Source organism: Neolamprologus multifasciatus, chromosome 5 (genome assembly GCF_963576455.1).
Source record: "Neolamprologus multifasciatus chromosome 5, fNeoMul1.2, whole genome shotgun sequence".
NCBI classification, from domain to species: Eukaryota; Metazoa; Chordata; class Actinopteri; order Cichliformes; family Cichlidae; genus Neolamprologus; species Neolamprologus multifasciatus.
The window spans coordinates 27,837,040-27,849,891 of NC_140443.1; the positions used below are offsets into that span (position 1 = coordinate 27,837,040).

General features: G+C 41.0%; 1 protein-coding gene across 2 annotated transcripts in view; it reads right to left on the reverse strand.

Annotated features, from left to right (window-relative positions):
- Positions 1–8,501, reverse strand: part of prickle2b (prickle homolog 2b) — an 88,405-nt gene extending 79,904 nt beyond the window's left edge. The window contains exons 1-2 of one of the 2 annotated variants that reach the window (XM_085158954.1): positions 8,238–8,501; positions 7,709–7,791 (exon numbers count right to left, since the gene is read on the reverse strand). In XM_085158954.1, coding sequence (XP_085015080.1) covers positions 7,709–7,791; positions 8,238–8,279 — 125 coding nt within the window. In that variant the 5' untranslated portion in view covers positions 8,280–8,501. Of the gene's footprint in view, positions 1–7,708; positions 7,795–8,237 lie in introns of both variants that reach the window. The other variant, XM_085158956.1, reaches the window with a different exon arrangement.
- Between the last annotated feature and the right edge of the window lie 4,351 nt (positions 8,502–12,852).

The following is a 12,852-nucleotide window of genomic DNA, read 5'->3' on the forward strand; positions in this document are numbered from 1 at the left end:
ATACTGACTGTCTCTCTTATAACAGCAGCAGGGACACACGGTGACCCGGCAGCAGTGTGCTTGAACAAATCTAACATGGAAATTCCTCAGCTTAAAGCATCTGCTGCAAACACAACAAAGCACCTTTGGAGTCCATGCCTTGACAGCTCAGAGCTATTCTTGTACTATCTGATGGACCAGGTAGTAGAGGATCCTAGATGATCCAGATCCAAATATCTCAACTGAGGTTCTTATTTAAAAAAAAAAAAAAGAGCACATACAAATAAATAAAACTAATAAGAAAAATCAATACATAACCACTCTTAAATATAGTTATTGACACCAGTTTTTGCCTAAAACACCATAGGAATGAATACGGACCTGCTAGCTATAGCAGAATGTTTCCAAACACTTTCTCAATACCAAAATGCCCCCAAAATTTACAACCACAGCCATAAAAATAAAATGTTATCCATTTGCTGGTGTGTGTGAGTTCTAATGTTTCGGTGAGGCAGTGCTACTTCTGGCCTTTATCAGAGGTAGCTGGCCATGCCTCAGAGCTGTCTTCGACTTTTTTCTGCCCCCTCTCCATTCTGACTGCACTCAGATCAGTTGATAGATACCTGTACAGTTTGGCAATGAGAGCCAGCCTACTCTCTCATCCATGAAATATAGGCTTCACTTAAGAGCCTCTCTGCTATTAATACTCTCTCTCACACACACACACACACACACACACACACACACACACACACACACACACACACACACACACACACACACACACACACACACACACACACACACACACACACACACACACACACACACACACACACACAGGCTTAAGAAAATGCTAGATACACAACAGACAAAGTCCATGAACCAGCAGAACAGTAGCAGAGTATTACAGCTCATCCAGCATGCCTATTAGATTCAGCATTGACTCACGCAAACCTGCAAGCAGAACGAAGACGACACCTCGCCCACTCTTCAGATGACAACAAATTACACACAGAGACAGACGTGGGAAGGGAAAAGAGACAAAGATGAAGAGTGAAAGGGGCTTTGGAGGAATAGAAGATAAAGGGTCAAAGCTGTGGCGATGTGTGCAATTCATCCAACATGTTAGAATTTCCTTTTTCAGCTAACAAACTTGGTCAAAGTGACGCATCGACATGGTCCAAACTCAGTCCTTTTTGATAGAGAGGTTATCCGGTTCCTTTCTTGACTAATAGATGACACTCAATTCTCTTAGGTCCACATGCCACTTAAGCCAACCAAAAGTGAGGGGGCTGGCTGAATCAATAAACCAATCAAATAATTTAACAATGCAGAGTCATCAAGCTTCTGTTTCGCAATTAAGACAAACAAGGCTTTGTGTTCCACTGGGATTTGGGGGTCTGTAAAAAAAACAGGACATGTAATTAAAGTAATGGGAACGTCAAAAGGAAACTGTCACCCTTTCCTAACATATGAGTTTTCCCCATTAAAATAATGATCCACACCACACCAGTGTCTTCTAGTGCTGCAGGTGTGAAGCTTTGCAATTATGGAAAAAATCTCTCATCTCTGATATTCCAGTTAACACATTAGTCAATGAGGATTTCAACTTGGATGAATCCATGTTGCGCTTGTACAATGCTGTCCTCTGTTGGCTGCAAAAAAGTCCCAAAAAACCCAAAACCAAAGAACATTTTATCCCCTCCAAATCACCACAGCTGAGGAAGTATTCCAAAGACAAGAAATTCCTGTAGGATTGTGTGTTCAAATTGTGGTGTTAGCACAGCTCCTTAAGGCTTTTCCCTTCCACACCCAGCCCGAATGAGAACAGGTGGCTAGACGGTGAGAACTGAAGGGGGGGGGGGGGGAATAAAACAAGAGGAGAGAATCAAAGAAGGCTTTGAAGTAGAGCACTGTGTAAACCTCTGCAGCGGTCTGGCAGTCTTTAAACTGCAGAGATGAGGAGATGCATGAATGGAAGGATGCCAGGACTGAGAGAGGAGGCCGCAAGATGAAGGGTTAATGAGCTGAGGTGAAGCAGTGATAAATGGCACTATGAGACAGAATGTTTCCTGCTCATACACCTGTAGTCAAACAATGGAAACTATTGACTAGGGTATGTATAAGCTAAATACCCTTGCATTTCATTTTAGAGGCAGAACAAGGTGACATTATACTACTGTCAATCTTTCATTTTCCATCAGTCTCATCTTCCCTGTCAGTCTAACCACCCACCTATTCCTGAACTGAGAAATCAGTTTACTGATGAAGTGATAGTCAAAGAATTTGTTTTGCGGCTTCAATGACTTATCAGTCCTTTAAAAGACAAACCAAGAAACTATTTGCAGTCTCCAGGAGCTTTTTATTTATTTCAGTTCTTAGTCATGTTTGCTGTAGGAATGGGTGCAATAAGGATGGGTACAAGGCTGCAGGGAGGGTTAAGACAGTCTGAATAGAGATATGCATAAAGTCAATCCTGATGACTTTAGTGTCTCCCCCTTTTTCAGTTTAAGTTACACTAAATGAACATATATCAAAGGTTGCCACAGGATCAAATGCAAGTTTATCGTGGATTCCCCTTCCACTTATTCTGTAGGTATCCACACTAACTTGGATTAGTACCAAATATTGTACAGTCATAGCTGACAGACAGTTACACTTGTTGACCTGCTGGCTTTATTCTCAATGACAGTTCAAAGGCAGCTCAACACACAAAGCCTTTAAGGTATGGATCACCACCAGGGCGAACGTCAGGATGAATGAGCATGACTAGAATGTAAATCAAGGGGAGTTGCCAATGTTTGTTAATGTTGGAAAAGTTAAAGCTAGAGAGAGCCGAAGGCTTATCAGGATGTTGGGCCAAAAGCCAAACTTGTATATGGCAATTATCATAATGAGTTAATGTCATACCTCAGGAATAGACGGGGAACTGTTAAGAATTTGGAAACCTTTTGAAAAGAATTAACAAGCTGACGGCATGAATTAAAAGACAATGGAGCCAATCAACCAGTAAACAAAGTGGTTAATACAGTTCAGTGTCTATTAGACATGTTTGCCCCCTGCTGGTCAGTTTATTTTTACCACATAAACAAGAAAACAATTTTTAAAAATGCTTTTTAGATCATATTGATATGTAGTATATGAATATACTGGTCTTTACAGTTTTGCTTTTTAAGAATTTTGAAATTTAAAACCATTTTAAAATTGTTAATAAATTGTGTTATATGACATTTCTTACATCCCCACACACACAAACACACACAGTGATTATATAATATATTATATTAAACTATTTGAAACTTGGCATGTGAATAATGTAAACTGAAGGCACACAGTTTTTTAATCATTGAATCTACTTTTACTTGTGCGTAGTCTGTCAGTAAACGACTACAGCTCTAATGATAGAGAATTACAAAAGCCAATTACGCAAGCACAGAGTTTAGAAACCCAACACCTCTCAGGGGGTCCTGTTACACTTCCAGAACCCACCTGGTGGATGATATGACGCCGCCTGCTGTTGTGACCTACACCCATCCTTCTCTTAGGGATCAAATTGATCTGTTGGTGAATGCACCACAAGCTGCATCTAAACCAGATGTGAGGCTCCGTCCTCACAGATTCTACAAATAAGTCCCAAACCAAAAGAAAAAAAAAGAAAAGAAATCCAGTATAATGCCAGTCCATCACAGTGGATGAGATCAGTCGATACTATTGTGTCGGGAAAAAGAAGCAATAAACATGTTCGTGTATTTTCTGCAACAATGTGCACAATCAGTATTAGAAAGCAGGGAATATGTTAGAATTGTGTGCTTGTTTCAAACAAACATTCCTTTACCCATGCTTATCATTAAAATTCCCAAATGCAGAAGGGAAGGCATAGTACGGGAATTTTGCTCAAGTCTATAATCTCAGCCTGGCTGTTCAATTTTGATTCAAGGATATCATTGGAATTCAACAGGCAACCACCTGCCCTGCAGGAAATCAGCCGGCGACATGCGTAGGCCATCCTCATTTCCGTGACCAACATACATAATCCCCATCTAGACCAGCCTGTTACAGTCAATTATGGGGTGATTCGGATAAAGAGGAATATGAGGAAAAATGGCAGGGGGAAAGGAGCGAGGGACAAAGCCAGCAGTTAATGAAAGCAGAGAAATAGGAAGGGTTGACTTTAGCCCGACACGGTCCGAAAACCCAAAGGTCAAACTATGATTGATATCACGGAGTCAAAGCTCCCTAGGCTTGCATTATCTGTAAACATCAGGCATAGAGCCAAAGTTCCTGCAGGTCTGTCAAAATAAAACCCCTTCAAAATAAACCTCCAAAGGGCAGAAACAAAACATGCCATTCACACATTAAAAAGCCATGTTTATTAGTAAAGTATTTCACTTCCTGACCCATATGAATGCTATTAGGAGACGCTGCTGACGCATTCTGCATCCAAACAAGCCCTGAAAAGGAGAAAACACAGCAGGTCAGGGAATGTTTTCATCCCTGGAAACTATCAAGCAAAGATGCTTACCATCTACATGCCAATACACTGACACAGCTTTGGTGATAAATCTAAAGTTTCCATTATCTGGCACCGGCCACCACTGGCTTCCTTCTCCCTTCCCCCTCACCTAAAACTGAGTCTTCTTCAGTGCTGCAACAGCTAGAACCCATTCAAATGGCCAGGCACCCTGACAGTTTTATTTGCCAGATCGTCTTGTTAACACAGTGAATTGAGGGGCCCAGCCTGTGTTATGCAGATCACACCAGGTTACCGAGGGGACAGACGTCAGCAAGCCATTCAGGACCAGGTTAAAACTCAACCGTGATCCCTCTTATTCTCCTGCAAACACCATCTCTCCTCCTTCCTCTGTCCTTTTCTGCTTCTCTCTTTATCTCCCCAGAACTGCTTTTAGCCAGCTGAAGTTTCAGCCAAAGCGTCGCTGCACACAAGGGCAGGCTTTGTCCAGCGCCAGTCAGCTCTGGCAAAACCTGAACTAAACCTACTGCCTTAAATTAAGTTTTATGTTGTGCTGCTGGACAGAGGAAATGAAAAACCGCTAATGGCAAGATCTCGTTGGATTTGCAGTCTGATTCATGCCTGGACTGACTCAAGGCTTCAAAAACAGGTTAAAAACAGGTTAAGTGACAGTAACTTTTCAGGTGTGAAAACACACTGGCGTCATGCAGAAGAGTCATGTGATCCGGCGGGTCAGATAGCACATTCACACTCAGGGTTAATGTTAATAAGGCTGGTAATGAGTCTCATTAGTACAAAGAAAATCAATCAAGCCAAAGGCAAGTATTAATTATTTAGCAGGAACATGTTGAGCGAAGAGAATCCGCTCCTATCACTAACCTACCCAGAGCAGCCAACTTGGCTTACTCTGTTACACATGGACACTAACACACACGCAGCCAGCAAACCGAAACTCTTTCATGTGTCCATTTTGTATCCACATCAGGACAGCAACTTCAAAGATCCCAAAAGACGTTTAGATGTCCTGGATCTTCCACTGTACCTTTAACATTAAGCAGACCGGAACCATTTGGTTTACTTTGGTCTGTCTATGTTTTTATTTTTGTACACAGGTCTCTCCAGAAAAAGAGTTCTCAATCTCAGCGAGATAAATGAAGGATTTATCAATAATAATTATTATGATCGCATTTGAGTAAAACAACAGCTATAGCATATTCTCAAAGGGATTGTCTCCTCACTTTAGCACGAATAGCTAATTTCTATAAAACACTCACTTTTATAAGCCAATCTAAAACTAAACCAGGCTTAGCTTTGTGGAAATGTCAGAGATTAAACCAGACCCCTTACTAGGTCTAGTAGGTAGAGTGGTTGCCCCATGATCAGAAGGTCGGGGGTTCGACTTCACTGAACGGCTACCCTGAGGTACCCCTGAGCAAGGTACCGTCCCTACACACTGCTCCCCGGGCGCTGCATTGGTGGCTGCCCACTGCTTCACTGGGTGAATGGGTTAAATGCAGAGGAGTAATTTCCCTACGGGGACTAACACATACACATTACACTACATTTAGAGGATTAAATGGCAAAGAAAATGTCAATGCTGAAATTCTCTTTTCAATTACATAAATTTATCAGCGTTTTAAATTTATATTAAGAAATTTGGCAGCAACACAAAGAGAGCAACCACCTGAAGTCCCAATAACTTCCAAAGACTAATCCTAAATTATCCCAGATAGGAAATCAAGCTCGTCATCAAATTTAAATTCAGCTTAAAGAAAAGACTAAGAGTAGCACAACAGTGTTTTAAGTTGAGTCCATCAGCAAAGCGTGAACCTTCAGCATACATGGATATATGAACCAAAATGTCACGGCAGATCATCCAGTAGGGTGGATATTACCACATAATCTATAACAAATGTGTGTTGTTTTTGTCAAGCAGCTACTGTGACCAGAGCGCACAGTAAGTGTACACACATGCACGCATTTCCCCCCCTTCTCATTCCTATCTCTGACCCAAGGGTCACTTTAAGTCCACTGCATTGCAAAACATTACAACTACGCCTTAAAAAAAGGATAATAATTTTTTTTTAAGCATGAAAACCCATTAAGTTTGGCCTGGTATGGAAGTAGGACATTCCTTAAGAAGTTACCCTGTCTTTTTCTCTGTTTAGCCTCAGACACAAAGAGTTGCTGAAGCAATAAAACAGCCTTTTGCCTCAGCACACAGTCGTGTTCCTGCAGGCAGTCTGTGTCCACTGACTTTTTATTCCAGCTTGGTGGGGGTAGAGGGTGGGGAGTGGGTTGACTTTTTATTGTGGGACTGCACAGACGAGCAATTAAAGGCTGCATTCCTGAGGCTGCCGTTGCCTCTGTATAGTTACCGGCAAAGGAGACTGGATGGTCTTTATGGCTCAGAAACTCCCAACCTATTGTGGATTCCTATCAGACAGACAAAACACTTCATAAATCCATGCTCTCTGAATGAAATGTCTCCGACCCAGCTGACTTTTGTTTTACCAAAACACTGCGGTGAGTTATAACGTCTTTTTGATGCGTTCTACATCTGTGAGAAAAATGGTACTAAAATAGTTCTAACATGCTGCAGAACAAGGTCATACTTTATAGGTTGCACAGGTGTAAAAAACACAAACTTCTCAGTGTTACTGAACTTATAGTTTGGAACCTCTCTTCTCCATGTAAGCCTTACTAGGGGGCGGGGTCAGGCAGCCTATTCTTTTCCAATGCTCACAGCATCTCCACAGTTGCACAAGCACAGTCACCGGCATTCACACTCTAACCCAATCCTCCCGTACTCCACAGCAGGATTACGTCTCCCAACAATATGCAGTTTGTTTCGCAGCATAAGCACATTTATACCCTCACAGTTGTGACAGTGTGACTGCAGAAGCAGCAGGCTTGAATCCTTCCTGCTGCATGAATGGTCTCTACTGTAAAACTATTATCCTGGAGCACACAGGGGCACAACAATTGTTTCCTCACAGTATGATGCATGGCTGACTCCATTCAACAGCCCAGGAGTTTGGAAGAGTTCTTGAAGAAGAAATCACAGTGTTGAGAACGGCTGCTTTGCCAAACTGGGTGCAGGAGCACAGCAAATGACTCTCGCTTGAACCCTTTTCAATGAATGAATGAATTCAGTGACTTGTAAAGATGTAAAAAACAAAAGAAACATTGGACCTTCCCCCATCACTGGTGTGATATGGATTGCCCACCCATCTGGGTGAACAAGTGCTGTACCTCCATTTGTGCAGGGCAAAGCCAGGACACTGCTCTCCACAGGTGACACAGGGCTGTCCTCTCTGACTCTCATCTGCAGGGTTCTACTTGGAACAGAAAGAAACACAGGTCACAATAGCAGGTCCCCTAAACTCCTCACTGCATGGGGCTTTAAATGACTGTCAATTAGCTGGTAATTTAGACTATTTACATAACGCATTGCATTTTCAAAGTGTAACAATATTTTAAATGACGTCCCTAATATGACTTGGGGGGTATTTATAATGGAAATATGTGTGTGCGCTTCAGAATTCGCTCAGAAAGCAACTGTTCGCAACAAAAAACATCATCATGCTGACTGTGCTGTTGTGTCACATCTTGAGTTACATATCTCGACAGCTCAGATTATACTGGATCTCCTTAGCAACAGGGCAGAGCAGATACAGAGAAGAAAACCACACAACAAACACGAGCATACCGCGTGCAGTGGGAGCTGAAGCAGCGCTATGGAAACCATCAAACCTCTACTAACTTTATCCTGCCAACTTACCGATCTGCTGGGATCTCTTCTCTTGGAGCTGCGACTGAACATGACCAGATGTACAGTCGTGCGCTATAGAGACAAACTGAGCACAGAGAAAACTCGGGATTAAAAATAACAATAATAATAATTAAAAAAAAAAAAACCCCTCAAGATTCGTCTAAAAGTGCGCAGAGCGCTGGCGGCTGTCCTGCCCTATTAACCTCCTTCATTAATGAATGAAGACTCGCTGTTCCGGGTAACAGCTCCACCCTGTTTATCCACAGCCAATGGAAATCTGGCAGTGTGGGGGTTTTTTTCTTCTTCTATTGGACAAAAAAAAGAAAGAAAAAAAGAAAGAAAACAGGTTATTACAAAATTTTGTTGAAAGTGGTGATTAATTAATCAATTTGCTGTGTTTTACTTAAAAGCTAACAGCAAACTTGGGCTGAAAGTTGAGCAAGTTTTAAAAGTCACATATTTTTCAAAGAGAGAGAGAGATGTCCACGTATTACAGTGGATGGGTACACGAAGCAAATAACAGAATTATCACTGAGGAAATACATTGTTGATGTGTTTAAGGCTGTTTTCGCATGTTCCTGTTTCTTGTTTTTCCTCTATTAGAATGAATTAATGATAGCACTTTGGTCCAAAACGGAAAAAGAAAAAAGCGAGAAAATAATGCAGTCTTTCTTTTACTTTACCACAAACCTGCACTGAGCCCTCCTGGGTGCTTTCCTCTCTTTGGTCTGACAGCGTTGACTCTCCAACAATCGCCCTCCATTTATCACCAGAGAAAAGGCTTTTTAACATCAGTGTAAGACTGATCTGACTCACAGGCAGCTTTTATGCTGCTCTGACAGCCAACTTAAAGTTCAGGGATGCAACAGTAATGTGTGATGGTTGCTGTGCACCGTTTTGGTCGTTTATATTAGACGTAATGGGGTTTCTTTTCTTTTTTTTTCTTTTTAAATGAAGTGGTAAGATTGCACAAATGTCACTGCTGACTAATACAGCTCCACGGTCGGTTTAGAGACTTGCAGTCGTACTGCTGCTGTGCACAGCTTAAGAAAAGGAGGCTGAAATTTGACATCTGTTTAGACTGTTTGAGAAAGCGTCTGTTGTCAGATAGGGTTATGGCTGATAAGAACGAAGACAGACAACCCTGCAGGTGTTGTTTCCTTTAAAGAGGATGAAACGAGGAGCAGACAGACAAACTGGGAGATGTCTGCTTGTCTCAAGGACAGAATCACAACCTTGAGATAATCAGATGTAGCAATGGATGAAGGCAAAAAGCATCAATAGTCAAACGATGGCAGTGTGAAAGAATAACAGAGAAACAGGAAAATGAATCCACATTTGCTCACAAAACAGACAATTACCTTTCCAGATTCAGGTTAGGTCACCTTTGCTCGGGGTCATCATTTGAATGACCTTTTAGCTACACGAAATTCTTGAGTGTTTTGTTGCCTGAGCACATGGGGAAGAAAATGTGTGATTCTTTGATTGTGATTCCTCATTGTTGCATACAGTAGAGTGCAAAGGCCTTTAGCCATCTTTCATTTCTTTATATTGCATCAGGAAAATGGGAAATGAGTGCAATGATTTATTGAAACATCTGCAAATATTCACTGAAACACAGCATGTAAGGCAAAGGCAGAGTTTGTACAATTCTGATTCTCTTGTAATTTCCTGAAGTATTCTTCAGGAATAGTTCTCCAGACTTCTTGAAGGATATTCAAAGCTCTTCTTTGCATGTTGGCTGCCTTTTATTATATTCTCCATCAAGATGATCTCAAACTGCTTCAGTAATGTTTAGATCTGAGCTCTGGGGAGGCCACTCACTGACTGTTCCATTGTGTTTTCCTATCCAGGTGTGTTTTTTCTGCATTGGCGGTGTTTGGGAACAATGGCATGCTGAACGCTGGCCATGCATACAGACACTTTGCAGATGGCATTGCATGGTGGATCAAATATTGAAGCTACTTTTCTGTATTCATAAGTCCATCATTTTTGACAAGATTCCCAAACCATGAAAAAGCCTCCACCATGTTTTATAGATAGCTGTAGACACTCATTGTCCATCTCTCCTGACCTCCTCCATATATATTGATGATGATTCAAACCAAAAATTTCAGATTTGCATTTATCACTCCATAAATCCTGTTACCAATGATTTTCTGTCCAGTTTTTTCTCCCTGCTTCCATTCATTAAGCCATTTTTCCACTCAGACCATTTGTGAGTAGCTGCTAGCAACAAAGTACTTAAAGATGCAATTTAAAATGCACACTTTGCCAAATTGTCTGTTATGACACAACATTGGTTCATACCTTAAGTTAGGTGCCTTTTTGTGCTTGAATGATTCATAGGTCAGTGTTAAGTTGTTCAATGATTAAAAAAAATAAACTTATTTTGAAAATAAGCACTGAAAATGAGTGAAAAAGAAGGAGAACTATTAGTCATGACCACTATAAAATGAAAACAAAGCCTGGCTGCTAAGAAAGAAATGAGGAGTACCTCAAGATTTTTGAGCATTTTCTGAAACATATTTACTGCATGCAACAAATACAATTTGTGAACATGCAGGAGCCTGCTCAGATAAATAACTTGGTGACAGAAGAGAAAAAGAGAAAGCATGTGTGGCAGTATAGTAATAGGAATACAAAGGAAGGGGAATAGGCAAGAAACTGCAAGGAACATATTCCAACTACAGTAACAATGCAGAACAGTAGATGTAAAATGGGTTAGATTACAAAACAATGTAATCTGTAAAAGAACACCTAGGCAGTTTTGTTTTCTTCATTTGAATCATAATTTTTTTTTACTGTAATATATTATTGTACAAGCTGGGATAGGCTCCAGCGCCCCCCGCAACCCTGAAAAGGACAGGCGGGAGCAAATGGATGGATGGATGGATATTATTGTACATAGTAGATCTATTCTGCAGGATTCTTTCACACTGATAATGTAACTGTCCTGTGCTTTACATAGACAATGGGACTGATATGAATGTAGAATATGAAGAACCTGCTTCTACTGGTTATCATACTGATTTAAATTTTTCAATGTTTTGACATCCTCAGTTTCTCAAATAGTCAAAGGAAGCGGTCTCTTTGGTCTGGGTGTGAGTTACAGCCCATTGCAGGCTAACTATAATGTTATGCTGGATACAATGTGCTGCTTTCGAAAATGCATTTTCAAGTGCTTTGAAAATGTTTCAAAAAATGTGGCAAGGCAGTTGAGGAAAAAGTGTAACACATAACGCCAGTGTATCTGGGTATCCAAATTATTTGTGCGTGCATGCCGGGCCTCAGGCTTACTACTAAGCCTCAGTTCAAAGTCAGCCCAGATTACCTTTAGGAATGATGATGATAATGATGGTGAGGGAAGCTGACCCTGGGGACTCATGACTTTAAAATTCCCCTCATTAAGTCTCAGGTTAAGAGTCTAAACAAGCTTGGCAAAATCAAAAACAGCTTTCATGCTATTTCCAGGAGCAATGCAAGAACTAGGTGGCAGTCAAGAAAAGCTCCTTTTTTGGTTGCATGCTAAACAGGGTAAAGTGAGTTTTTTTATGCAGTGAACTGCTGCTGCCACACGCTCAGATCTTCTAATTAGGTCCATTTTTGCTCATATTTTTTCACCATGTAGCCTGTGAACCTTCGACCACCAGAAGTCTGACAGGGCTGATTTTGAATCATTGTTCGCAAGCTTTTGGAAATGCCGTTCAAAGGTTCTGAGAAAGTCTAATACAGCAGCTTAGATCACACATATAATCCTTGTGGGAAGGTCTGTGAGACGAGGGTGCAAAAAACAGTCATATAAAGATATGGAGGCTACACAGACTGATCGCAGTATGAGTATGTACATGTGTAAATGTTCGTTTATTCATTTCCCTAACAGTGGAAAAATCTGATATATTCTGTGTCAGTTTGCGGACTTATTGTTGGAACACTTGTATCAAATATTGCCCGTTCTCTGTCTCCACCTAACCCTAACTATCTTGGTCACGCACTTGCAGACTAATCAAAAGGCACTTTAGAGGAATGCCTCTAGCGCCATTCCAGTTTGTAGCTACATAATTCAAAATCATACCTCTGTGGTTTTCTTCAGTCAGCGATAAAAGTGCTCATTCTTCAAGGGAAACATACCTGATGAGTGCTGTGGATCACTGAACCTGGAGATAAGAAGAAAGCCTGAGATAACATGCTGCTGGAGTCTGAGTAGATGTTAATAAGAAATTATATCAAATAAAGGCTGTAAAGATTAAAAGTGTATTAATATTAGTGTGTCATTGTAAAATCCAGTCATTTAATCAGATAAGACATCTTGGATGAAAACCTGGAAATAGTGGCAGATCCAGTCTTCCAGCTGAACATGTCTTGTTTTTTAAAAAAATCTTTATGTTAAATGCATTTTTACCATACCTGAGAAATTCATCCTGACTTTTAGGAGTGATGAAACTCGGAGCAGGATTTCATTTGGCTACATCTGCCGGGGAGAGAAGGCTTCTCCGTAAGTGTTTTCTTTCCTTTTCTGGAATATCTGATGCAACGGAGACGTGCTGACATGCTGCAGTCATGATAGCAATGCTGTTAGACTTTTTTAAAAAGGGGAAACACAGAGTTCTCCAACTGACCCCAG